At 49.0% G+C, this 27,945-nt stretch overlaps 1 protein-coding gene across 1 annotated transcript in view; it reads right to left on the bottom strand.

The window, feature by feature from the left end:
- The window catches only part of LOC119954748 (tetraspanin-11-like), a 60,570-nt gene that overhangs the window by 23,935 nt on the left and 8,690 nt on the right, over positions 1-27,945 (bottom strand). The window contains exons 3-5 of the mRNA XM_038780289.1: positions 24,686-24,790; positions 21,431-21,589; positions 33-119 (exon numbers count right to left, since the gene is read on the bottom strand). Of these exons, the coding sequence (XP_038636217.1) occupies positions 33-119; positions 21,431-21,589; positions 24,686-24,790 (351 nt within the window). The remainder of the gene's footprint in view (positions 1-32; positions 120-21,430; positions 21,590-24,685; positions 24,791-27,945) is intronic.

The raw sequence follows: 27,945 nt of genomic DNA, 5'->3' as shown, positions 1-27,945 counted from the left end.
AATGATGCTCCACAACTGCCAATGTGACTCACCTGAAGACAGGCTGCACCAATGCCCACTGCTCCAATAATCAAGGTGTGGTCTTCTAGGGCCTGTTCCAGTATGGTGATGCATCCACCCTGCAAACAACACATTCAGCCTAAAACATTTGCTGCTTCAGTTCGTGCAACCTTTACTGACAAGAATGAGGTCCGGTTTTACTCCCACAATTTATTGCGTGGAAAGATTTTTTTTAAAAGCCAAGAGTTCTTGACTGTGGAAAGAAAGAATGGTTAGGACACACTTGGAAGATTGTGGACTCCTCACTGGAGAATGCGAAACTGGGGTAAATCAGAATGATAACACCAATGAACAATTAGAGTTACAAAACAGGCCTGGGTCATATTTCATTGAATGGAATAGATCAAGAAAAGACATGTTACATATAAAACGAATGATGACAGACAGCTCATGATCAATTGGGAGGCAAATGAGAAAGTTCACAATTTCCAAACAAAAAATACCACGAGATGGATAAAGGCAGTGATCAGAGGGAAATTTACATCAAATCAGTGATTGGCCAGAAATGGTGACTGATGCAATTTGAGCATTCAAAAAGTGGAACAAATAATTATTAAAGAAGAATCCAGGATGAAAGTAAGACAGGCCATGTAAAATTAGCCCTTGCAGGGCAAAAATCCATCATGATTGGAGTCTTCAGAAAATGAAGATGAATAATCTTTTATGAGTTTAAACTTAAAGCAGTCCTACTTCAGAAAGAGAAAATATTCATTCAAACTGAGTTATTTCCTATCTCACATGTTACGTGGCCAAAGATGTGGACATGCACCTGAAATAGCTTCTTTACTGCATAGCATTGAGGAGTGAGATCCTGTCGGTCAGTAGTTATTGATTAAGATTGTGGTAGCCTAGCGGTTATGGTTCTGGACTAGAAATTAGGTAATATATTAAATGCCCACTTCTACCGAGTACTTTGACATATTAATCCAGTGACAATCCATTTGGTCATTCTTAATGCCTCTTATGCCCCCCCCCCCCCACCACCACAAGCAAGCCAGTCAGTGACAACAACTAGATATTTGGTCGTACAGAACTTGAATATAGGACCCATGGCAGTCGGACCCACTTAACCAGGGGAGAGGTCCCAAGTCAGTCTCCTGTCCGTGGGAAAACCTCTCCCGATTAAGTCAGAGGGTGGAAAGGATGGACCCGAGATTCCTGGGCATTGCCAGCATTAAATCCATTCCTGTGTAGGTGTTGAGTTAGGAGGTCTATGCTTATGGTGTTTCACTCTGCAAATAAATATTAGAGAGATTAGAAATATGAGCAGAGATTGACTGCAGTTTCATCCTTTACCAGCGGGCTTTTGTGTAACACCACAAATTCTTTCAAATCCTATGCCGTTTCTATCATTCTCTTGTTTAATTTCACCCCCTCGTCCTTTCTAGCCTGTCATTCCATTATCGCCCTCTACTGTGAATGACGACTGATGGAGGGAGGGTTATGATCTGTCGATGTTTGCACTCTGGCACCTTAGGACAATCTCATTTAGGCTCACGGAGCTAATCGACACCCAATAACCCTGAGCCTACTGAAATTTAGTGGTGGCTCAGGGATTAAATGGAAGCTGTACGGATTTCCCACACTCATCAGAATGCTGCCCTGCAAAACCCGTCGGGTCGGCCGTGGGGGAAAACACTTGGCTGTTCCCGCTCGCTACCACACTTCGAAACCTTTCCGTTAGATCGCGCCCCCATCAGAGATTTGTAGAGTTTGCAAGAGAAAAGTAAATCATCTGGGATCTTTGATTCAGGGCATTAATATCAGACAAGACTTTTGAAAATGTAAGGTGCTTTGATTTTGAAAGAATTTAGAAATAGTACTTCAGTAAACATCAAGATGTATTTAGATAAGAGGGTCTTCTTGGAGCGGAGTAGGGATGGGGGGGGCTGGCGTTGCCCAACCTCTCGGGGTACTACTGGGCGGCCAACGTGTCGATGGTGCGTAAGTGGGTGATGGAGGGGGAGGGGGCAGCATGGAAACGGATGGAGAGAGCGTCCTGTGGGGATACAAGCCTGGGGGCCCTGGTAACGGCGCCGTGGCCGCTCCCTCCCACGAGGTATACCACGAGTCCGGTGGTGGCGGCTACCCTCAAGATTTGGGGGCAGTGGAGGTGACATAGGGAGAAGTGGGGGGCTCGATGGAGGCTCCGTTAAGGGGGAACCATAGGTTCGTCCCGGGGAACATGGATGGGGGATTTCGGGGATGGTATAGAGCGGGCATTAGACAGCTGAAGGACCTGTTTATCGACGGAAGGTTTGGGAGCCTGGGGGAGTTGGAGGAGAAATTTGGGCTCCCGCCGGGAAACATGTTTAGATATCTGCAGGTAAAGGCATTTGCTAGACGGCAGGTGGAGGGATTCCCTGCGCTCCCCGCGAAGGGGGTGAGTGACAGGGTGCTCTCGGGGGTCTGGGTCGGGGAGGGGAAGATATCCGATATCTACAAGCTTATGCAGGAGAAGGAAGAGGCGTCAGTAGAGGAGCTGAAAACGAAGTGGGAGGGGGAACTGGGGGAACAGATCGAAGACGGGACATGGGCTGATGCCCTGGAGAGGGTAAATTCTTCCTCCTCGTGTGCGCGGCTTAGCCTCATCCAATTAAAGGTGCTACACCGGGCCCACATGACTGGGACGAGGATGAGTAGGTTATTTGGGGGTGAAGATAGGTGTGCCAGGTGCTCGGGGAGTCCAGCGAACCATGCCCATATGTTCTGGGCATGCCCGGCATTGGAGGAGTTCTGGAAGGGGGTGGCGAGGACGGTGTCAAGGGTGGTGGGATCCAGGGTCAAGCCAGGATGGGGACTCGCGATCTTTGGGGTTGGGGTAGAGCCGGGAGTGCAGGAGGCGAAAGAGGCCGGTGTGCTGGCCTTTGCGTCCCTAGTAGCCCGGCGAAGGATTTTGCTACAGTGGAAGGACGCGAGGCCCCCAAGCGTGGAGACCTGGATCAATGACATGGCGGGCTTCATTAAGCTTGAGAAGGTTAAATTCGCCCTGAGAGGATCGGTGCAAGGGTTCTTTAAACGGTGGCAACCTTTCCTCGACTTTCTGGCTCAACAATAGGGTACTGGGACAGTAGCAGCAGCAACCCGGGGGGGGGGGGGGGGGGGGGGGGGAGGGGGGGACGTTGATTATGTTAGCTTATTTTATTTAAATTTGATTTATCTAATTTTAATTTATGGTTAAGTTCTCTTGTTTGGGGGGGGGGGGTGGGGGAATGTGATACATGTGATGTTACGGTATGGGGGGAATTGTGGGTGTTATGGGGCTGTTAGTTGCATATTACTGCTTTTTGCTATACTTTTTGTTATATTTTCTGTAAAAAATTCCAATAAAAATTATTAAAAAAAAAAAAAAGATGTATTTAGATGAACGACAAAGTAGAAAATCTGGGAAGCTGCTGTTTTAGCCTATATCTGGTATTTCACACAAACAGCTGAGTGTAGGAACAGGGTCATATGGAAATCAGTAAAGAAATTGGAGATGTAGAAAAATAGTGTTGGTAAAAATGTTAGTAATAAGAATTAAGCTGAAGGACAACAGTCTATTAAACTTGGAAAGGTGAAAACTACAGTTGAAGGAGGAAACTGATATGATACCATTGTAACAAGACTGGACGCACAAGGTCAAATTGTTGGAAGCTAACCAGGAAACCTATGCAGTTTTAGAGACAAGGAAGAGTTCTGTAAGTGAGAGTTCTGTGGGCTCTCACATACAGTTAGAACAGTAGCATTTGGACTTCTGGTAGCGGCCATGTCCGAATAGGTCGCCGACACGGCAGCTCCCGCCGGGATCAGGAGTTTAGGGCCTTTAAACGGAGCTGCAATGGCACTTTGGCGGTGATTCCCGGCGTGGCAAAGGACGCTGGAGAGGTTCACCCCACTGCTGCATGGAGGGAACCAGGAGTGGGGCCGTTAAAAGAGCGATTACGGGGAAACGAGCGGAGCGGGTCCGGGAGGACAAAACGGCGGCCGGCACAGACCAAGCAGCGTGGGCCCAGTGGTCAAGAGAACAGCAAGAGTTTTTGAGAAGCTGCTTTGCAGAGCTGAAGACGGAGATTGTGACCCCTATGAAGGCCTCCATGGAAAAGATGGTGGAGACTCAGAAGGTCCAGGAGAAGGCGATTAAAGAGGTGGAGAGCAAGGTCTCTGATAATGAGGATGAGATCCCGGGCCTGGCGGTCAGAGTGGAGGCGCACGAGGCCCGACACAAGAGATGGCAGGAGAGGCTGGAAGACCTCGAGTATAGGTCCAGGAGTCAAAACCTGCGGATTCTGGGCCTCCCTGAAGGTGCGGAGGGGGCGGACGCAAGCACGTATGTGACGACAATGCTGGGGATGCTGATGGGCGCGGGGGCCTTTCCGCTGCCCTTGTAACTGAACGAGGCGCATAGAGTCCTCGCGAGGAAGCCTAGGGCGAATGAACCACCGAGGGCTATGGTGATAAAGTTCCATCGCTTCACAGACAGGGAGCGTGTCCTGCATTGGGCAAAGAAGGAGCGGAGCAGTAAATGGGAGAACGGCGATATTGGCATATACCAGGGCTTGGGAGCTGAACAGGCTAAGAGGCGTGCGGGTTTCAACCGGGCCAAGGTGGTCCTCCACAGCAAAGGGGTGAAGTTCGGGCTCCTGCATCCGGCGAGACTTTGGGTAACGTACCAGGACAGGCACCATTACTTCGATACGCCGGACGAGTCGTGGACATTTGTTAAACATGAAAAGATGGACTCGAACTAAGGGGCAGCTGCATGTGGTGAAACACTCTGGCGGGGATGTGGAACCGATTGTTGGCTTGACGTAAGATTCGCCGTAGAATTTGTTGTTCGCTTTTCTTTTTTATGGGGTTTTCCCCCTTTATTTTTTTTATTCTGTGTTTCTCTCAGGGTTGTGTTTTTCATTACACGGGAAGAATCTGGATGGCTCTTACCCTCTTACCCTGTGGGGGGAGGGGGGGGGGGGGGGGGGGGGGGGTTGAGGGCCCGAAGGAGGAGACAATAGTAAGCTTGGAGCGGCCAGAGTCAGCATGGGTCAGCTGACTTACGGAAGCGTAATGGGGGGGGAAATCAGTGCTAAGCGGGTGCTTGGCACGGGGGGTTGGGACTGGGGGGTTGGGGAGGGGAATGGGGCGCTGCTTTGCTGACTGAAGGGGAGCCAACTGTTGGGGATGGATGGAGAGTCGGGTTGGGGGGCCTCCAGCGGGAGGGTTGGAGCGAGCGGGGGGTGCGGGCACTTGGCTGGCCAAAAAACGGAGATGGCTAGTCGGCAGGGGGGGGGGGGGGGGGGGGGGAGGGGGGGCGGTGAGGGAGGAGGGGGGGGGGGAGGAGGGGGGGGGGGGAGGAGGGGGGGCAACCCCCCCGTCCAGGCTGATCTCGCGGAATATGAGGGGTCTGAACGGGCCGGTCAAAAGGGCCCGTGTTCTCGCATTTAAAGGGATTAAAGGCGGACGTGGCCATGTTACAGGAGACGCACTTAAAACTCGCTGACCAAATGAGGTTAAGGAGGGGGTGGGTGGGCCAGGTGTTCCACGGGGCTGGATTCGAAGACCAGAGGGGTGGCAATTCTGGTTAGTAAACGGGTGACATTGAGGCAGGCAGTATTGTGGCGGACAAGGGGGGCAGGTACATAATGGTGAGTGGCAAGCTGCAGGGGGTCCGGATGGTGTTAGTGAACATCTATGCCCCGAACTGGGATGACGTGGAATTCATGAGGCGCATGTTGGGTAAAATCCCGAATTTGGAGTCAAGTAACTTGATCATAGGGGGGGGGGGGGGATTTTAACACTGTCCTGGACCCAGCACTGGACCTGTCTGAGTCCAGGTCGGGAAAGAGACCGGCGGCGGCCAGAGCCCTGAGGGAGTTCATGGATCAAATGGGGGACGTGGACCCATGGAGATTCCCGCGGCCAAGGATGAAGGAGTTCTCCTTTTTCACCCACGTCCACAAAGTCTACTCGCGGATTGACTTTTTTGTGTTGAGCAGGGCGTTAATCCCGAAGGTGGAGGGGGTCGAGTATTGCGGTCTCGGACCATGCCCCACACTGGGTGGACTTGCGACTGGGGACAGAGCGAGGGCAGCGCCCTCTCTGGAGATTGGATGTGGGACTGCTAGCGGATGAAGAGGTGTGTGGGTGGATAAGGAGGAGCATCCAGTACTATGTGCCAACAAATGACACAGGGGAGGTAACAGCAACAACGGTTTGGGAGGCTGAGAAGGCGGTTATCAGAGGGGAGTTCATTTCTATTAGGTCCCACAGAGAGAAGAGGGAGAGGGCGGAGAGGAAGAGGCTGGTGGGAGAGATACTTAGAGTGGACAGGAAGTACGCGGAGACCCCCGAGGAAGGGCTGCTAAAGGAGTGCCGGAGATTGCAGACTGAGTTCGATTTGCTGACCACTGGGAAGGCGGAGGCACAGCTGAGGAAGGTGAAAGGGGCAGTTTACGAGTATGAGGAGAAAGCAAGTAGGATGCTGGAGCACCAACTTTGCAGGAAAGAGGCGGCCAGGGAGATCGGGGGAGTGAGGGATAAGGAAGGTAATACGGTCTTGGGCCCAGAGGAGATCAATGAAGTCTTCAAGGAGTTTTATTCTAAACTGTACGAGTCAGAACCCCCGAGGGGAGGGGAAGGGATGAAGCAATTTATGGATCAATTGAGGTTCCCAAGGGTGAATGGATCTGGTGGAGGGACTGGGGGCCCCGATTGAGTTGGAGGAGATAGTTAAGGGGCAAGCAAGTATGCAGTCGGGCAAGGCCCTGGGTCTGGACGGCTTCCCTGTAGAATTCTATAAGAAGTTCTCGGAGCTACTGAGCCCGCTCCTGCTTAGAACCTTTAACGAGGCAAAGGAGAGAGGGACCCTCCCCCCGACGATGACACAGGCATTGATCTCGCTCATTTTGAAGAGGGAGAAGGATCCGATTCAATGTGGGTCCTACAGGCCGATATCGCTCCTGAATGTGGATGCCAAACTGCTGGCAAAACGTTTGGCTACCAGAATAGAGGACTGCATCCTGGGAGTGATTGAGGAGGACCAGACGGGTTTCGTCAAGGGAAGGCAATTGAACACAAATGTGAGGAGGCTCCTGAATATTATTATGATGCCCTCAGAAGGAGGGGACGCAGAGTAGTGGCTGCAATGGATGCAGAGAAAGCATTTGACAGGGTGGAATGTACCTGTGGGTAGGTTTGGATTTGGTGAGGGATTCATAGGGTGGGTCAAGTTACTGTATCAGGCCCCCGTAGCAAGTGTATCCACGAACTGGCTGAGGTCAGAGTAATTTAGACGGTATCGAGGGACGAGGTAGGGGTGCCCCCTATCCCCCGCTACTATTTGCCCTGACAATTGAGCCGTTGGCCATAGCGCTGAGGACTTCAAGGAACTGGAGGGGGCTGGTCCGGGGGGAGTGGGGGTGGGGAGGAGCACCGGGTTTCCCTCTACGCAGAAGGCCTGCTATTGTATATTTCGGACCCGATAGAGGGGATGGGGGTTATGCGGATCCTAAAGGAGTTTGGGAGCTTCTAGGGATACAAGTTGAATGTGGGGAAAAGTGAGCTATTTGTAATCCACGCTAGGGGTCAGGAGGAGAGACTGGGGGAGCTCTCGCTCAAGATGGTGGAGAGAAGTTTTCGTTACCTAGGTATACAGGTGGCTAGGAACTGGGATGCCCGACACAGGCTCAATCTATCTCGGCTGGTAGAGCAGATGGAGGGAGACTTTAAAAGGTGGGACATGCTCCCGCTTTCCATTGTGTGAAGGGTGTAGACTGTGAAGATGACGGTTCTCCCCAGATTCCTGTTCGTTTTTCAATGCCTTCCCATCTTCATCCCCAGATCCTTCTTCGAGCGGGTGAACAGGATTATTACGGGATTTCTGTGGGCCAACAAGACCCCACAAGTTAAAAGGCTGTTTATGGAGCGCAGTCGGGGTGGGGGGGGGGAGGGTGGGAGGGGGGGGGGGGGGGGGGGGGGTTGGCACTGCCGAACTTCTGTAGCTACTATTGGGCGGCTAATGTGGCCATGATTAGGAAATGGGTAATGGAGGAAGGGTTAGCGTGGGGCCGGCTAGAGGCGGCGTCATGCAAAGGCACCAGCTTAGGGGCATGAGTAACGGCACCGCTGCCATTCTCGCTGGCACTATACACCACACGCCCGGTGGTGACGGCAGCACTGAGGGTCTGGGGTCAGTGGAGAAGGCACAGGAATGAGGAGGGGGCCTCAGTTTGGATCCCGATACGGAACAACCATAAATTTGCTCCGGGCGGGATAGATGGGGGGGGGGGGGGTTCAAGGCTGGCATAGGGCAGGCATTAGAAGGATGGGAGACCTGTTTATAGATGGGACATTCCCGAGCTTGAAGGCGCTGGTGGAGAAGTTCAGCCTACCCTCGGGAAATGCCTTCAGATACCTCCAAGTCCGTGACTTTCTCAAAAAACAAGTTGGGACATTTCCGTTGCTACCCCCTCAAAGGATACAGGACAGGGTAGTGTCTGGCATCTGGGTAGGGGAGGGGAAGGTGTCCGACATCTACCAAGAACTGCAGGAGGCGGAGGAAGCCTCAGTGGAGGAGTTGAAGGGCAAGTAGGAGGAGGAGCTGGGTGAGGAGCTGGATGAGGGCCTGTGGGCTGATGCCCTGGGCAGGGTGAATTCTTCCTCATCCTGTGCCAAGCTCAGCTTAATTCAGTTTAAGGTGGTACACCGGGCTCACATGACAACGGCAAGAATAAGCAAGTTCTTTGGGGTGGAGGACTGGAGTGCAAGGTGTTCAGGGAGTCCGACAAACCATGTCCATATGTTCTGGGCATGCCCGGCGCTTAAAGAATTCTGGCTTTGCGAAGGCTATGTCCAAGATCTTGGCCACGCGGGTGAAGCCGAGTCCAACAATAGCGACCTTTGGGGTGTCAGAAGATCCGGGAGTGGAGGAAGTGAAAGAGGCCGAGGTGTTGGCCTTTGCCTCCCAGGTAGCCTGGAGACGGATCTAGCTAATGTGGAGAGACATGAAATTGCCGAGTGTGGAGACCTGGATTAGTGATATGGCTGGGTTCCTCAGCATGGAGCGAATAAAGTTTGCCTTGAGAGGGTCCTTGCTGGGGTTCTTCAGGCGGTGGCAACCTTTCCCTGACTTTCTGGGGGAGCGGCAAAATTTCAGCAGCAGCAGCAAGTGGGGGGCTGGGGGGGGGGGGGGGGGGGGGTGTTCAGGTGGGGGGACTGTCTATTTAATGTATATTTTATTTTTGTATAATGACAACAGCCACCTAGCTTTGTTAAATATTTTTACGTTTATTTTTCTGTTATTGGTTATGCAAAAATTCTGTTTGACAAAGCTTTAATAAAAACATTTAAAAAAAAAGAACAGTAGCATTTGTACAGGTGGAATATATATCCATGTTTACAGCGAATTAGCGCCCTATCAGACTACTCTACATCATCAGCAAAGTGATGGAAGGAATCATAATGGCATTTACTCAGCAATAGCCTGCTCACTGTCGCTCAGTTTGGATTCTACCAGGGTCACTCAGCTCTTGACCTCACTGAAGCCTCAATTCATACATGGACAAAAGAGCTGAATGCCAGCGGTGAAGTGAGAGTGACTGCTCTTGACATCAAGGCAGCATTGACCGAGTATGGCATCAAGGAGCCCTAGCTAATCTGGAGTCAGTGGGAATCAGGGGGAATACTCTCCGCTGGTTGGAGTCATACCTGGCATGAAGAAGATGGTTGTGGTTGGTGGATGTCAAGATTTCAGCTCCAGGATATCACTGCAGGAGTTCCTCAGGGCAGTGAAAATGAAATGAAAATGAAAATCGCTTATTGTCACGAGTAGACTTCAATGAAGTTACTGTGAAAAGTCCCTAGTCGCCACATTCCGGCACCTGTTCGGGGAGGCTGTTACGCGAATCGAACCGTGCTGCTGGCCTGCTTGGTCTGCTTTCAAAGCCAGCGATTTAGCCCAGTGTGCTAAACAGCCCCAAAATGAAAATCGCTTATTGTCACGAGTAGGCTTCAATGAAGTTACTGTGAAAAGCCCCTAGTCGCCACATTCTGGCGCCTGTCCGGGGAGGCTGGTGCGGGAATCGAACCGTGCTGCTGGCCTGCTTGGTCTGCTGTAAAAGCCAGCGATTTAGCCGAGTGAGCTAAACCAGCAATCATTTGTCCTATGCCAAACCATCTTCAGCTGCTTCATCAATGATCTTCCTTCCATCACAAAGTCAGAAGTGGGGATGATTGCAGATGGCTGCACAATGTTCAGCACCATTCGCGACTCCTCAGATAATGAAGCAGTCCATGTCGAAATGCAGCAAGACCTGGACAATATCCAGGCTTGGGCTGAATATTGGCAAGTTATATTCGCGCCACACATGTGGCAGGCGATGACCATCGCCTACAAAAGAGGATCTAACCATCGCCCCTTGACGCTGAACCCCCACAATCAACATACCGGGGGTTACCACTGATCAGAAACTGAACTGGACTATCCATATAAATACTGTGGCTACCAGGGCAGGTCAAAGGCTCGGAATCCTACAGTGATTATCTCACCTCCTGACCCACCAAAGCCTGTCCAAGGCACAAGTCAGGAATACTATCCACTTGCCTGGATGAATGCAGCTCCGACAACACCCAAGAAGCTCAACCACCGTCCAGTACAAAGCAGCCGGCTTGATTGCTCCTCCTTCCACAAACAATCAAACCCTTCACCATCGACAAGCAGTGGCAGCCATGTGTACCATCTACAAGATGCACTGCAGTAACTCACTAAGGTTCCTTAGACAGCACCTTCCAAACCAATGGCCACGATTGTCTGGAAGAACAAGGGCAGCAGATACCTGGAAACCCCACCAACTGGAGATTCCCCTCCAAGTCACTCACAACTCTGACTTGGAAATATATCCCCGTTCCTTCACAGTCACTGGGGCAAAATCCTGGAACACCCTCCCTAACAGCACAGTGGGTGTACCTACACCTCAAGGACGTCAGCGGTTCAAGAAGGCAACTCACCACCATCTTCCAAAGGGCAACTAGGGATGGGCAATAATGCTGGCCTAACCAGCGATGCCCACATCCCGTAAATTAATAAAAAAAAGATTTTAATATTTTAAGGGACACAGGAGCTAGCCAGTCCATAATGTTATGGGATCTGCCACCTGCCGCTTGTGGGCTGTTTGGCTGACAGGTAAACTCTGCCAATTAGGTAATGAGTCTTTTTGCTGTCCAGGTGGTGTTTAAGGCAACCCTACTCCCGAGGGTGGGAATGGAGGTGGGGTATCCCTCTCTCTCAAGTACTCTGGGCACTCAGTGCTCAATCAAGGTCCCTGGCGCCGGGCAGAGGGGTGACCGTTGAAAGCTATTCCCCTGTCGCCAACTCCCCTGTGACCCCCCACCCGCACCGCACCCCACCAAACCCCCCGAACCCCAGCCCGCCTTCACTCACGTGTGGGCTGGGGTCTCTCTGTGATCTTGAACTTTGGGTGGATGCAGTGCCGCCAGCAGTCACCACTCCCGTTGGCAGCATTCCTGGCAGTCAACTCTCGATGGGCGGGGCCTCAATTGCAGGGGAGGCCCGAGGGCGGCAAGTGGCTGAAGGGTACTTGAGTCTGTCAGGCCGTCCCCACGGAATTGACAAGGGTTCCCTGTTGGTTCTCTGACCAGTGAGTGAGACCCCCGTCGCAATGCGACAATACCCTGCCCACAGTTTCAGTAAGTGTCGCTTTGCACATGCTCAAGTAAAATGGCGATGAATGACCCCCTATCTGCAAAGAGTTAAAGACAATGAATGAACAACTAAGAGGTGGAACTGAAAATGGAAAAGGCCCATGCTGTGTCCTAGAATGTTAAAGGATATCAGGGAGGGACAGGAGATAAGAGCAAATTACTGCGGGTGCTGGAATCTGAAATAAAAACACAAAATACTGGAGAAATGCAGCTGGTCTGACAGCATCTGTGGAGAGAGAAGGGGGCTAACGTTCTGAGTCTGGATGACTCTTTGACAAAGCTGGGGCCAGCGATAGGTGGAGTTGCAGAAAGATGTCAGGGACAGAAATACAAAAGGATTGTAAATGGGGCGTGATTAAGGTTGAGAAGGGAGCTGATAGTGGCCAATAAAGAGATTAGAATGTGTAAATGGCAGAACAAAGGTGAGCAGTGTGTCAAAGGGAAAGTAGGACCAGGAAACAGATGGCCCAAGGGGGGTGGGGGGTCAATGAGGGAAAACCAGATCAATGGAAGAAACTAAAATAAATTGATAAAAATAAAAATGGGATGAAGGTGGAGGAGAGAGTTCGCAGTCTGAAGTTGTTGAACTCAATGATAAGTCTGGAAGGCTGTAACGTGCCTAATCAGAGGAGGTGGTGCTGTTCCTCCAGTTTGCGTTGGGCTTCACAATGCAGCAGGTCAAGGACGGACATGTGGACGTGAGAGCAGGACAGTGAGTTAAAATGGCAAGCAACAGGAAGGTCTGGGTCCTGCTTGCAGATGGACTGGCAGTGTTCTACAAAGCAGTCACCCAGTCTGTGTTTAGTCTATCCACTGTGGAGTAGGCCACACTGGGAGCAGCAAATGCAATAGGTCAGGTTGAAGGAGGTGTTGAGTGTCTTGAGTTACAGGAAGATGTAGACGGGATGGTTAAATGGACAAAAATATGGCAGATGGAATTTAGCCCTGAAAAGTGTGAGGTGATACACTTCGGAAGGATTAATGTGACAAGAAAGTATTCAATGAATGACCTGACACTGGGAAGTTCCAAGGAACAAAAGGACCTTGGTGTGTTTGTCCATAGATCTCTGAAGGCAGGAGGGCAGGTTAATAAAATGGTCAAGGCATATGGGACATTTGCCTTTATCAATGAAGGCATAGATTACAAAAACAGGGAGGTCGGACTTGTACAGAACTTTGGTGAGGCCACAGCTGGAGTACTCTGTGCAATTCTGGTCGCTACAATATAAGAAGGATGTGATTGCACTGGAGGGGATGCAGAAGCGATTCACCAGGATGTTGCCTGGGATGGAACAATTCAGTTTTCAGGAGAGGTTGGATAGGCTTAGATTGTTTTTGTTGAAGCCCAGAAGACTGAGGGGTGACCTGATCAAGGTGCACAAGATTATGAGGGGCATGGACGGGGTGGATAGGGAACAGTTTGTCCCCTTAGTTGAAGGGTCAGTTACGAGGGGACACAAGTCCAAGGTCAGGGCAGGAGGTTTAGGGGGGAATTTGAGAAGAAAAACTTTTTACTCAGAGGCAGCACGGTAGCACAAGTGGATAGCACTGTGGCTTCATAGTGCCAGGGTCCCAGGTTCGATTCCCCGCTGGGTCACTGTCTGTGTGGAGTCTGCACATTCTCCCCGTGTCTGCGTGGGTTTCCTCCCAATGCCCCGGTTTCCTCCCACAGTCCAAAGGCGTGCAGATTAGGTGGATTGGCTATGATAAATTGCCCTTAGTGACCAAAACAAGATTAGGAGGGGTTATTGAGTTATGGGGATAGGGTGGAAGTGATGGCTTAAGTGGGTCAGTCCAGACTCAATGGGCCAAATAGCCTCTTTCTGCACTGTGTGTTCTATGTTCTAGGGTGGTGACGGTCTGGAATGCACAGCCTGGGAGGGTGGCAGAGGCAGATTGCCTCACATCCTTTAAAAAGTACTTGAATGAGCACTTGGCACGCCATTAAATTCATGGGCCAAGTGCTGGCAAATGGTAGGTAGGTCAGGTGTTTTTCACGCATGGTGCAGACTCGATGGACCGAAGGGCCTCTTCTGCGCTATATTATTCTGTGATTCTGTGTGATTCTGAGGTACATGTGAAGGGCTGCCTCACTTGAAAAGAGTGTTTAGGCCCTGGCATGGTGTGCAGGGAGGAGGTAAAGGGGCAGGTGTCACATCTTCTGCAATTGCATGAGACAGGAGGTCCTCTGACCACAATCCTGGGGCAGATAATTCGTGCCAGAGGACTGGAGGGTTGTCAATGTAGCTCCACTGCAAAAAAAAAACGGGAGAAATAAAGAATAAAGCAAATAACACGAGATGCAAGTCAATTCAGCATCAGCAGCAGGACAGCTTCTGAAGGTTATCAAATTAATTCTGCCCTAAAAAGACACAGGTTTCTTGAGGACAGCCAGCTGGGATTGGTAAAGACCAAATTGTGTCTGACAAAGTTAACCAAATTCTTTGAGGAGATAACAGTGTGCGTAATGGAAATGCCAAACATGCCAGAGTTTATATTGTTACTAAAAGGTAAAACTTAGCCACTGAGTTGAGAGATTCAGTTGCTGATTAACTCTGGATAAGAAGAGGTGTTGGTGAATAATGTGAGTGGTGGCTGGGCTGTTAGAGGCTGTCAGACCTCGCAACGTCTCAACGCATACTCAGCTGTTGGCAGTTTGGGAGCAAGAGCAAGAAAGAGAGAGAGGGAGAGAGAGGAAAACCGGCTTGATGGTCAACAAAGGCCTCGTTTCAAAAGTAGTAATAACATCTGACAGCTGAGGCCAGCTTGTGGTCCCTGTGGACTGTGAGTCGAGTCGGGTGGATTTAACAGAATTATCGAGAGATTCCGAGGCATGGCCCATCGACATCAAACTGACAATCTGACTGCTGCAATCTCCACATTCCTTCCTGCACACAAAACATCCCAACAATCTACAGTACTTTGCTTTGATCTCCACATAAATCCGTTTAGCCCGGCGACCAAGGAAAATATTTCAGCTGCAGAGATCGGAGGGAGAAGATTTATTTCCGCTAAAATTCCAGGGCGATGTTTGTTCAAATAGGGTGTCAAAGAATTTCCAGGCCAACTATTGTGAACTGAAGGGATATGGGATTTAACCGTCTCTCCCATAACTTTCACAACCTTTAGAACAGATTTTAGAGCCTAAGAAACAAGAGGAATAGGCAAGCTTGTCCTTGAGCAATTTAATAAGAGCATAGCTGGCCCTCCTCCACAATTCCATTTCCTCACTCCCATATCCTTTGATTCACTTAGTATCCAAAAATCTAATAATCCCAGTCTTGAAAATACTCCATGACTGGGCACCTCGGCCCTTTGTGGTAGAAAATTCCAAAGATTCACAACACTCTGAGTGATGGAATTTCTCCAACTCAGTCCTAACTGGCCAATTCGTTAACCCGTGACTATGGCGCCTGGCGTCCCCCTCCCCTCCCCTCCTCTCCTCTCCCCTCCTCTCCTCCTCCCTGCCACGCGGCAGAGTATTCCGGACATGAACGTGGCTCGCCACTGGCTGCCGTCGGGGTCTTTCGGTCCCTCCGATGTCTGCAGGGGTTTACATGTCTCGCCTGTCCCGTTGCCGGGGAAACGGCCGTGGTCGCCTTCAGATCGCACTGGCAGGAAGAGCCGGAAAATCCCGCCCTGTATCTCCTCATTCTAAACTTTCCAGCCAGGGAAAATAGCCTCTCGGCATCAACCCTGTCACGCCCACTCCGAATGTTATGGGCGCGATTCTCCGCCCCCCACGACGGGTCAGAGAATAGCGGGAGGGCCTTCCCGACATTTTTCCCGCCCTCCCGCTATTCTCCCCCCCCCCCCCGCCCAACTCCCGACACGAATCGCTGCCGCCGTTTTTTTACAGCCGGCAGCGATTCACAGCTGATAGATGGGCCGAAGTCCCAGCCCTTTACGCTGTTTTTACGAACGGCAAACAGACCTGGTCTGGCCGTTCGTAAAAACGACGGGAACAACTCGCTTTTTATAACCATGGCACCGATTGGCACGGCAGTACCACTGCCGTGCCAAGGGTGCCATGGGCCCGCGATCGGTGGGCACCGATCGCGGGCAGCGGGCCCGATGCCCGCGCACTATTTCTCCTTCCGCCGCCCCGCAGTATCCATTCGCGGGGCGGCTGAGGGGCATCCCGGCCCGCGCATGCGCAGGTTTCGCGCAAATACGCGATGACGTCATCCGCGCATGCGCGGGTTGGAGTCTTCCAATCCGCGCATGCGCGGCTGACGTCATATGACGCGTCAGCCGGTGCTAACTCCGGCAAGCGGGCTTAACGAAATTCGTTAAGCCCGTGATGCCGGAGCTTAAGGCGTCGGGCTGCGAGCCCCGACCGGGGACCAGAATCGGTTCCCGGTCGGGAAGGGGGGGGCTGGTGTCAAACCCGCCCGGGTTTGACGCCAGCCTTACGATTTCTCCCGTTTTGGGAGAATCGCGCCCAAAATATTTCAGTGAGATGACCTCTCATTTGTATAAACTCTAGTAAGGGCTGATTCCAAGCACCTGTTCCTCTCTGGCCAACCCTCTCATGCTAGAAATAACCTAATGAACCCCTCTAAGGTAAGCTTATTTTTCCTTAGACACAGGGGCCATACAGAGAACCCCAGCTGTACTCTCACCCATGCCCTGCACAAGTGCAGCAAGATCGCCGTACTTTGGCCGAAAAACTGAGTACAGGCTATCAGACCTGTAGGCCCCACCACCTGGAGGTACTCCTCCAAGTCACTCACCACCCTGACTTGGATATCGCTGTTCCTTCATTGTCGCTGGGGCAACATCCTGGAACTCCCTCGCTAACAGCACGGTGGGCGCACCTACACCATGTGGACTGCAACGGTTCAAAAAGGCAACTCACCACCAACCACCTCCTCAAGGATAATTAGAGATGGGTAATAAATGTTGGCCCAGCCAGTGATGTCTAAATCCCATGAATGAACAAAAAAAATCCTTGGATGGCATAAACATATTGGGCTTCCCTCTTGACATATTTTGCTGGTACCTTCTCGTCCCCCTGCCTCCGAGGCTGTCTCCAATGGGCTAGAAAAATCCATAACTCTGGGTTAGTCCAGCCTCTGGGTTATTAGTCCAGTGGACATAACCACTGTAACCCTTGACCCCATCCCTGCCTGTTAAATTCAAGTATTTGTAATCATAATGCAATTTGTGGTTTACGAGTTTCTCTAGTTTTCTCATCAACTTCTTGATTGATTTAATTGCCTGCATCACAACAGCAGAGAAAGCGCTCCAATCTCCGGGACCCCACCTGCTGTGTTTATTTTTCTTCAAACTGTTCCCCAGCCCTTCGGAGAAATAACAGTTACGTTAAATCTGGACAGGCGGATTAAAGCACTCCCTCGAAAATCAGTTCAGTAAATTCTCTTGTCCCTGATAAACATTTGAAAATTCATTAAAGATCACAAATGTGTTCTCATCTCAACAAATTTATTTGAAAGGAAAAACAAATATGTGCATTTTGCACAGTGCAGCTGCAGTTTCACAGAGAGCCTTGTGCACTCAGCAATCATGTCCATCTCAAAACAATTAAACAGATGTGATAGGGGTTTTGTTTGATTTACTCAGTTGGTTTGAAGTGTGGTGTAGAGTAATGGTAACAATGCTAGTTCAATCCCATACTGGCTGGGTTAGGTCTTGGAGCTTACCCTCCTCGCCTGCCCCATAGTGATAGCATACAAACCACCAAGGGAAAGCATTATTATGAAAGAAGAATTTAAACCGCGTTTTTGAGAGTGGAGTTTGGAAACTCTCATGTGACAATCATCTGGGGGAGGGGGGGATTCTGAGTAGAAAACCACAGATACTAACTTGGATTCAGAGTGGAGAGTGTATTTAACCACAGTCACCCTGTGTGCTTAACAGGGACTTTGTGTTAATGAGACCATTTTAAGACCAGTTTGAGATATACTTTGTAATCCATTTTAATCTTTAACCCTGTGTGTCTTTGTTAAGCAACGAGGGATTAAAGGAGTATTGTATCATAATCCAATTTTGCATTTTAATAAATGTTTTTTCTTGTTAAAAATAATTAGCGGTCCTGTGACTGTGTTCCTCCATGTTTTATATAATAAGTAAAAGTTATGGGATGGGATTCTCTACCGGCGGGTTTCTCCGTTTCCCTGGCGCCCGGGGATTTCCTGACTGCGTGGGGCTGCCCCACAATGGGAAACCACAGTCTCGGCCGGCGGGTCGAGACTGAAAAGTGGTGTGGCGGGGCGAAGAATCCAGCCCACGGTCTTTTGAGCCAGGATTCTATTATGGGATCTTCCCTTTCAGTTATAACATCAACTGGGTTTGTAACACCTTCCCTATTACTTTCTGCCTATAAGCTCGCTTTCTGGGTTTCATGAACAAGGTCCCCCAGGTCCTTTTGTGTTCCAGCTTTCTGCAATTTCTTACCATTTAAATAATAATCCTTGGGATGTAGACTTCACTAATGAGGCTGTTGGTATTCATTCTCCATCTCTAGATGCCCCCCAAAAGGTGTTGATAGGCCTTCTTCCTGAAACATTGTAGTCCGTGTGGTAATGGTGCTCTCAACATTCATCCTTGTTTATCGTTACTTTCACTCACTTTCCTCAGGGAGGAGTGAGAATTCTCTAGGACTTTATCAAGGAGCAATGGGGAGGCAGTGGTATTGTTACTGGACATAAAATCCAGATACCCAGGGTAATGGTCTGGGGTTCTGGCATCGAATCTCACCAGGGCAGTTGGTGAAATTCAATAAAAATCTGGAATTGAAATCCTAATGATGACCATGAAACCATTGACAATTGTTGTTAAAACCTACCTGGTTCACTAATGTCCTTTAGGGAAGGAAGTCTGTCATCCTCGTCTGGTGTGGCCTACATGTGACTCCAGACCCACAGCAATAAATGCCAGGGAAATCCACATCCCATAAACGAATAAAAGAAAAAGTGAACCTTCCCAAGTACCTTCCCTCTTTACATTGTCTCCTAGCCCAGGTTCCAGGCAGAGGCATTACTGGAGAACCTGCCAACAGCTTAGAATCATAGAAAATTGACAACAGAGTAGACAGGAAAGCTTACTTCCCTGAGTTGGGGTAAATTACCAAGGGGCACAAATTTAAGGTGATCGGTAGAAGGATTAGAGGGAACATGAGGGGAAACCTTTTCACCCAGAGGGCGGTGGGCGTCTGGGATTTACTGCATAAGTTGGTAGTTGAGGCTGAAACACTCAACTCAATTAAAAGGTACTGGGATCTGTATCTGAAGAGCTGTAACCAGTAAGGCAACGGAGTGGATGCTGGAAAATGAGCGGCTAATTTCTTTTTCTTGGCCGGTGCAGACACAATTGGCTGAAAAGAGGTTATGGCCTCTTTCTGCACCATAACCTTTCTGTGGTTCTAACTTTCCTCTGCAACCTGTGCAGAGAAAGTGAGATTTGGTCACTGTGAGAGAACATAATCTGGATGGTTATTGTTTGCTCGATGGCAACACCTACAATTTGAACTGACTGCGGGCACAGTTAAGAACGGCAGGTGAGGTGTTGCTATGTGCTGATATCTTAGCTTTGGATTTTGCCAGCATTTGTTGGCAAAGGCCTTTGAAATAGAACTGAAAAATGCACAAGACAAAACAAAATGGGAGTTACCCAAGAATAGAAACAGCAAGTAACAAATGTGAAATCTGCCAAAAGAACAGAAACTGCCATGATGAGAAAAAAAGTACCGGGTATATCGCTAAAACGCTAAATACAGTTTAAAAACTTTTCAGGTGATGACTATTGCCCGGGGCATTACACTCAGGAAATTCTATTTTCAAGATTAGTAAATCATTTCCACTTTTACACATTCCTACATTCCTTTGAGATTAAGGCCATGAAGAGGTTTTATCCTTAATGTTCCTGTCTTTTCAGCTTATTTCTCAGGGTTTCTACATACTGACAGATTGGAACTTGTCGAGTCTAATTGCAGGAATGGCCAGCTCCTGGCGTCACTTAGATCCTTCCCGTCTTTTTATATTCCACATCCCCAAATCCTGAGCTACACTGCGATCTAATTGGTGCCTTAAGAGTCATAGATTAGAATGTTCCCCAAGGGAGTGAGACACAGGAGTTGGTATCGTGTCCAGGTGCTGAATCCACCTCCAATGGAAACCTAACTACAGTCAAGATTTTCATGTGGACGATCCTTAATTTATGTGGAAAAACTGACATGGTGGGCATGCTCTCATAGCTGGAGGACTAACCAGAGGCCTCCCAGCTTCAGAGAAGCACCCTGCTGCTGCTAAAGGTAATTTGCTGAAGGAAGCTTCAACAGAAATTATTTTCTGAAAACTTAAAAGCTTAAATTTAAAAATACATAAAGCAACCTGACCACCACTTTTGGTGAGGTGGGGGTGTGGGGAATACAGGTACCACCTTTTACACAGCAGCATTTGGCTGTACCCCTGCCTAGGCAGTCAGGGAGGCCTGTGGGTCAGTCGGGAGCAATGGCACCCCAACCTGCCCCCTGGCCCCCACCTCCAGGCAGTTGAGCAGGTAGTTTAGATCGATATGAACATTTGAGAAGTTATTTCTGTAAGAATCAAATCCTGCCTCTAATACATCCATTACACCTCCAAACATTATACATGCAAAATATATAAAATATTTATTTATGTGTCATTCGTAAATATAGCAAATCACAACTCGAGAGAGAGGAAATGATCACTCATTGCTTCATACCATGCCCTCTTCCTAAAGGAAAGAAAGCAGGATTTACAAGCGGCTGCCAACATATTGGCAAAATTCCTTCAGTGTACCAAATGGTTGCCTCCGATGCCATTATGACTCCACGATACTGTGGGCGTAATGTTTGGGCCCTGCCCATGTCAGGGGCGAATGGCGCTTCAAAATTAAGAGGCCGGCCAACATGATGGTTTCCTGGGCCTGTCCCTGATGTCAGCCATTTTTGCCATTGGGCCTTGAGTTGGGCAGGCAATCAGGCTCGTTACTAGCCTTATGAAAGGTTTTGTAATAGCAATTAACCTCTCAGTAACCTCAAGGTGTATTGATTTAGAGTGTCCCTGATAGGCCACAGGAATATCATCAAAGCTGCAGCGTCATCGTGGCAACTCAATAAATCTCCAGGCACAAAGCATCTGGGAGCGACCAAAACCAATAAATCCACAACAGAAGTTACTCTTAGATGTAAAATGTAAGTATGTCTAGCGGGTCAGGCAGGATCAGATCCAACTGTGATAAGCCTCCTGCCCAACAACTTAGATTTAGCGTAATGAAGTATCTCAACGTGCATCACAGGAGTATTATGTAACAAAGTATGACACCCAAGTTACATAAATAGATATTAGGTTAACTGACCAAAAGCTTAGTCAAGGAGGTAAGTAGGTTTAAAGGGGTGCCTTAAATGTGGTAAATAAGGTAGAGAGGGTGGAGAGGTTTGTGGCCGGTGGGGGTGGGGGGGGGATGCAATGTTGAAGTGTCACAGTGAATAACACGGTACTGAACCATTGTATGGGGCCTTGGAACCTGCTCCACAGTATGGATGACACCTGGTGAGGAGAGGTTAAGGGGTCAAGTAGAAACAAGTAACACTTGAAAAACACAGTTACAACTATCACCTCCATTAGATCATCATTGCTGCGATTTCATTTCGAAACGTAAAAGTTGCAGACTGCAATACTTTACTTACCTCTACCTTGTAGATATTTGACGGATGGTCCCTCTGGCCACAGGCCACAGTTACTGTCTTACAGCAGCTGTCAGGCACTAATCTGTTACCTGATGCCGGCGAGTGGATGTAAGCACTGTATTGCCAATCAGCCGAATTGTTGCTGCCACAACACTTGAACTGCAAAAGAACAACAGAGCAGTAAGCAATGCCTTCTGACAAAATGAGGTGAACAAATGTGAATATTGCCTACCAATCATATTGGAGGAAGAGACATGAAGCTTTTCTGATTTGATCCTCCCTCAATGTTGCCCCAAACAGGTTTTAGGGTTTTGGAACAATGGAGAGCTGCGCAGTGGTAAGGTCCCGGCCTCTGAGCAAGGAGCTCCGGGTTCGAGTCCCACCCCAGGGCTTGATGGCCAAGGAAGGTGTGTTCATAATGTGGCCAAGCAGGTCGAATGTCAATCTGTAAACCCTTCCAATACGCCAGATGACAGGTGCTAGGAACAGGAGATTCTGCAGGTCGGCCAGACCCCGCAGAAGGCAATGTCAAACCACTGTGGTACCATGCAAAGTATAACCATGGACCAATACGTGGAATGTGCCTCCAATACCCTCTTTGGGCATAGAGAGAAAGAAAGCTGCATACATGCTACTTCAGAGGCCATTATGTTACTAATGCACCAAATCCCATAGCAGTGGAAAATCACTCTGCTTAAACCAAATCCCCGAGTCAAATTTGCAAATGTACAAATACATTTGATAACAATGTTTTCAAAGGACAGGTTTACACTCAACAGACACTATAGTACAGGCGAGTGATGGGACAGAAAATATATACGTGCTCTTTTATTTATCTTTGCATTTTCTAAATCTTTCCTTCCATAACCAACCCATGTGATGTTCCCAGGACAGAAACAGGCAAAGCCACCCAGAATTTAAATCTGGGCCAGCCAACAGTGGTTTCCCTTTAGTTTTCTTGTCACAGACTCCCTCTGCTGGTACAAGTGTGCATGGTAGCTTCAAGTGAACACGTTTTCAGTTTTTAGTAAACTACAACCTCCTCACCCTTTCCTAGATGGAGAGAGGAAAGCACCTTTTGCATAGCCTAGGACCCTCATCCTCATGATTATTAGACATGCTATCAGATGGCTACACATTTCTCATCCAAATTTATTAAATTTATTTAATTTTCCAAATCAAGCTAGAGGGCGAGTGTGAGGAGAATGCAGAGATCCTTGTGTGATTTGGACAAATTGACGTGAGTGGGCAAATGAATGACAGGTGCATACAATTTGGATAAATATGAGGTTAACCACTTTGGTAGCAAACACAAGAAGGCAAACTATTACCTGAATGGCCATAAATTAGAAGAGAGGAATGCACTGAAGGTAAGCATATAGGAGGTAACGAAGGCAAACGGTATGCAGGCCTTCGTTGTGAGAGGATTCAATTACAGGAGCAGGGATTTTTTGCTGCAATTATATGGGACTTGGTGAGGCCACACCTGGAATATGGTGTGCAGTTTTGGTCTCCTTATCTGAGGAAGAATGTTGTTGCTATAGAGGGAGTGTAGCGGAGGTTTTCCAGATTGATTCCTGGGATGGCAGGACTGAAGTATGAGGAGAGATTGAGTTGGTGTGAGTTGGTTCAGATTGTATTTGCTGGAGTTCACAAGAATGAGGGAGGCTCCAGAGTAGATTCAAGAAGGATGTTCCCAACGGTGGGGGTGGCTAGAACCAGTGGTCACAGTCTGAAGATACGGTGTAGACCATTTAGGACAGAGATGAGGAGGAATTTCTTCACCCAGAAAGTGGTGAACCTGTGGAATTTGTTACCACAGGAAGTAGTTGAGGCCAAAACATATGTTTTCAAGTAGCAGTTAGATATAGCACTTAGGGCAAAGAGGATCAAAGGCTATGGGGAAAGCAGGATTAGGCTATTGAGTTGGATGATCAGCCATGATCATAATGAATTGCAGAACAGGCTTGAAAGGCCAATGGCCTCCTCCTGCTCCTTTTTTCTATGTTTCTTAGAGAAAAACATTTTACGGGCACTGGGATAGAAAGGGTAGTGGATCATCATTCCCTCTGCGCTATTCACAATTATTAGGGGTTCTTATAGGGTGGATAAGAAAAAGCTGTTTCTAGTGACGGGAAGGTCGTCAACCAAGAGGCTCATTTGAGATAATTCGCAAAAGTCAGTGAAAGAGGAGGAGAAACATTTCTATTTGGAAGTTATTGTGGTTTGGAAATGCTCTGCCTGAAAGGCAGTGGAAGCAGATTCAATTACAGCTTTCAAAAGGGAATGGACAAACACTTGAAAAGGAAAACATTGCAGGACTACAGGGAAAGAGCAGGGAAAGTGGGACCACTTGGAGAACTCTGTCAACAAGCCAGTACAGGCATGATGGACCAAATGTGCTGCTTGATTCTAAACCAACCCATGCCATCCAAAGTGTCAGTTCTTGTTCTCACCTTTGGTATTTTCAAGCGCATTTAAAAAAACCTGCTCCCCCCACCCCCACAAAACCCCCCAGAGGTGAGTTTGGAGATGGGGAGTGATTGGGCAGGAGGGTACGGGAATGTTCAGTTCAGTGCAGAGAGGGTGAAGGGCAGCCTCCTCACCGGGGAGGTCAATGAAGGCCCTTAGATCCCATCATTCCTGCTATTCCACCCACAGACAGGGGACGTGCCCTGTTGGCTTTCCCAACAGCCTAGTGAGGGAGGGTTGGGGAGGGTCCCTTGTTCACAGGCATTCTGTGCCCAATCGAGGGACCCAGTATCGGGAATGAAGTTGTGTCCACTGAAATGCACCTGACTCCTGACCCCCTCCCATCCCACCTCACTGGTGACCCCCTCCCTGAGACGACCCCCCCACCCTCCAAGCCACTCTATAAGCCGCTGGTGATTCTCAAGATCGGTCTGAGTGTTGTTCCGGCAGTGGCCACCATTCTTGCATTTGATTAGCACCTTGTCATGGCCACTGAATGCCTCAGAGTGCTTTACAGCCAGTGAAATACTTTTGAAGTGCAGTTACTGTTGTAATGTAGGAAACACGGCAATCAGTGAGCACAGCACAATCCCACAAACAGCAATGTGATAATGACCAGACAATTTGTATTTTTGTTCAATTAATTGAGAGATTAATATTGGCCAGGCCAACAGGGATAACTCCCCTGTCATCAACCAATAATTGGAACAGCAATCAGTTATGAGTCAATGAGCGATATATGAACACCTCCCAAAAGAAAATTCCCCGCAGGTTAATTCCTACATCTTGCTGGAGTTGATCGATGGAATAGGTGATTCTCTCCTCCCCAGGGTCTGCGTAATTCTCCATCATGGTTTTGTTCAGGTTCTGCTTTAATTCTTCACTTAGCTGCACACAAGCAAAAAATGAAAAATGCATAAAGGTCTTCAGCACAATGTTTTCTATTGACCACACTTGGAATACAGAACAGGAGGAAAACATTCAGCCCACTCTGCCTGTGCTAGCTATTTGGGAAAGCTATCAAATAGTCCCACCCATAGCGCATTCCCATGGCTCTGTAATGTCTTCCCTTTTGGGTATTTTTCCAATTCACTTTTTTCACTGAATCTGTTGCCGCCGTCCTTTCAGACAACGCACACTGAGTAAAGGAAACGTTGTCTCATCATGATTCTCGTTCCTTTGACAATCAACTAAAATCTGAATTATGGATCCCTCAACCACTGAAAGCAGTTTCTCCCTCTTCAAACTTCTCAACGATTTTGAGTACCTCTATGAAACAACCCCTTAGTCTTCCTGCTCAAAGGAGAACCGTCCCAGCTTCCCTGGTGCCTCCAATGTAACTGAAGTCCTGTTGCCATTCCAGTAAATCTGCCTTCTTTCCAAGGCCATGACATCCTTCCTCGGCTATGGTTCCCAGAATTGAACGCTTTAATAGGCCAGATTTTCCAGCCGTGCGTGCCGGCTTTTTTCCCCCATATTCCCCGGCTATGGTGAGTGCGAACATGGGGAAACCCCGTTTACAGTGGAGGGACTGGAAGATCCCACTGTTGGTCAATGGTGGGCCGCCTCCACCACCACAATTGGAGGGGTGGACATTTCTACCCTTTACTCCAGCTGTGGGCTAACTAGAAAGTTTAGCTTCACTTCCTTGCTTTTGTAATCTATGTCTCTATTAATAATTGATTGAAAATGTCATATAATAATATGGGAGAAGATGGTGGCACAGTTGTAATGTCACTGCAGCAGTAAGCACAGAGCCAGGCTAATGTCATGGTAACAGTGGGATTGTAGTTGAATTAATCATTTAAAAAAATCTGGAATCAATGGCTAGTCTCAGTAATAGTGACCACCAAACCATGTCAATTATTATAAAATCTCATCTGGTTCACTAACGCCTTGGGAAGGAAATCTGCCGTCCTTACCCGATTGGCCTACTGCAACGCCAGATCCACAGCAATGTGGATGACCTTAACTGCCCTCTGAAATGGCCGAGCAATTCACTCCATTCAAGGGCAACTAGGGATTGGCAACAAATGCTGGCCTTGTCAGGGACGCCCACGTCCCAAGTTATGTTTGACAGCTGCTGACTACTTCAAAGCAGCTAAGTGCTTTCTGAAGTTATAAAAGAGGAAGTGAAACCTCCTAACTGCTTTGAAGTGGTCAGCATCTGTCAATCATAACAAGAATGTTTATAAACATTGTGGTTAGGATCAATGGGGGGGGGGGTACTTCAGATGTATGCAAGGCTGAAGGGAAAGATAAATAAACAAACCTTCTGGCGCTGTGTTAAACCTTCAAGCTGTCAATCAAAGGCAAGTTAAAGATACTGCACTGTGGAAAGATCTCAGGGCATTTCAAGCCTTTTCAAGTGTTGTGGGCTTTCTAGGAAGGCCCTGACACATCAAAAATAAACATAGTTTCAAAAGCATAGGGTCGACAGGGCAGATGTGAGGAAAGGGTAAGTGTTCTTCCTGACTTGAACTGGTGTGCTCAGAGCTGTCAGGCAGAGCAGTCAGAAAGACTACTTCAGTGCTTAAACAAGTCAGGCTCAAAGGATGAAGACCTTTACAGCGAGTTGTCTGAGATCACAGTGCCAAAAGTGATCTTGAGGTTGCCCAGGGCTGAAAGGGCAGTTCAGACACAGGACCCCCATCCTGGGGAGGACCTCGGGGTCAACCCCGTACCACAGCCCAAACCAACCAATCCCTAGGACCCTCCCTCTGCAACCTGGCAGTGGCAGATGGGCACATAAACAATAGTTTTGTCCCCTTGAACCCGCCCCTCAAAGGATTCATCGTGACCGGCAATACTTACACCAAGACCCACCAGTGGAGATTCTGCTGTGGGGGTCGGAGCACAAACGCGGAGGGAGGGGGACAGATTTGGCATCAAGCCTATTAATTGCATTCAAATCAATGCAAATCAGTTGTTTGCATGTTCCCTTGGCGTGGGACGGTAAGCCCGGTACGTCCGGCGGGGCGAGACTGAGGGTGGGCCTGCTGCCAGCACCCATCCCATTTGTGGCACGATGCAGGAGTCTCGCCTGTCGAGGATTCCTGATCTTAGTGATGGGGAACATAGAATCTGTCCATTAATTTTTGTAAAATAAAGTGGCCAAATATGCAATTTCCTTCCAATTTTAAAAGAAAAATCCAGTTTGTGAATGTAACAACTCATAACGAAGCTATCATTTATGAAGACAAATTTATTTAGATAATTACAATTAATGCCTCTCAGTCCCGTGCAAACCTCGTGGGAGGATAGATAGGTCTCACCAGCACATGAATTGGGCCTGTTTTTATCCCTTAACAAGGCCCTGGTGGTTGGCCTCCGCCCCCCCCCCCCCCCCCCCCCCCCCCCCCCCCCACCTGGGGAACTTGTACTCCACGAGTCCCATGGGGAGATCAATGGTTGCTCTTCCTCGTGGTCCTCCTGTGGGTTATAACACCCCCCCCCCCCCACCCACCACCACCACCCCCCACGAGTTCTAAAGGCACCCAACAGCTGCTACTGGCAGAGGACTTCTGTGCTGCTTACCCCGCGGCTGTGTATCCACTTGTGGTAGTTCTGGGTTGGGTGGAGTGTAATGGGTCGCTGAACGCTGCTTCCGGGCAGATCATCTCGGAACACCGTCACAGAACTCTTGCTGGTCCGGATGTGACAACTCGTACAGCCGGACCCTCATCCCAGGAGTGGCTCGTGCTGCAGTGACAGCGGTACTGCTGCCAGTGGAACATCTCGACAGGCGACCTCAACACCCGGTCAAATTGTCCTCATGCTTCTGAAGGGTGTTTCCTTGGACTCGGACCCTACACAAGACTGGGCCAGTCTAGTCCAGCACCACTCCAGGAACCACAACGCGTCATCGCCAATTCCGTGCACAAACGGTGTCCCCAGCGCGGAAGGTTTGTCTCGATGTCCGAGAACCACGGTGGCTCTTCTGCAACTCCCAATTCCCTCGACCTCGGTGTCGTGTTATTCAGCCTGGGGTAACACGGACTGCAACACGGTGCAGTTAGAATGGATCAATCATACACCAAACT

Source organism: Scyliorhinus canicula, chromosome 20 (assembly GCF_902713615.1).
Source record: "Scyliorhinus canicula chromosome 20, sScyCan1.1, whole genome shotgun sequence".
NCBI classification, from domain to species: Eukaryota; Metazoa; Chordata; class Chondrichthyes; order Carcharhiniformes; family Scyliorhinidae; genus Scyliorhinus; species Scyliorhinus canicula.
The sequence above is the reverse complement of the archived record's forward strand: the minus strand, read 5'-3'. Positions and strand labels throughout refer to the sequence as shown.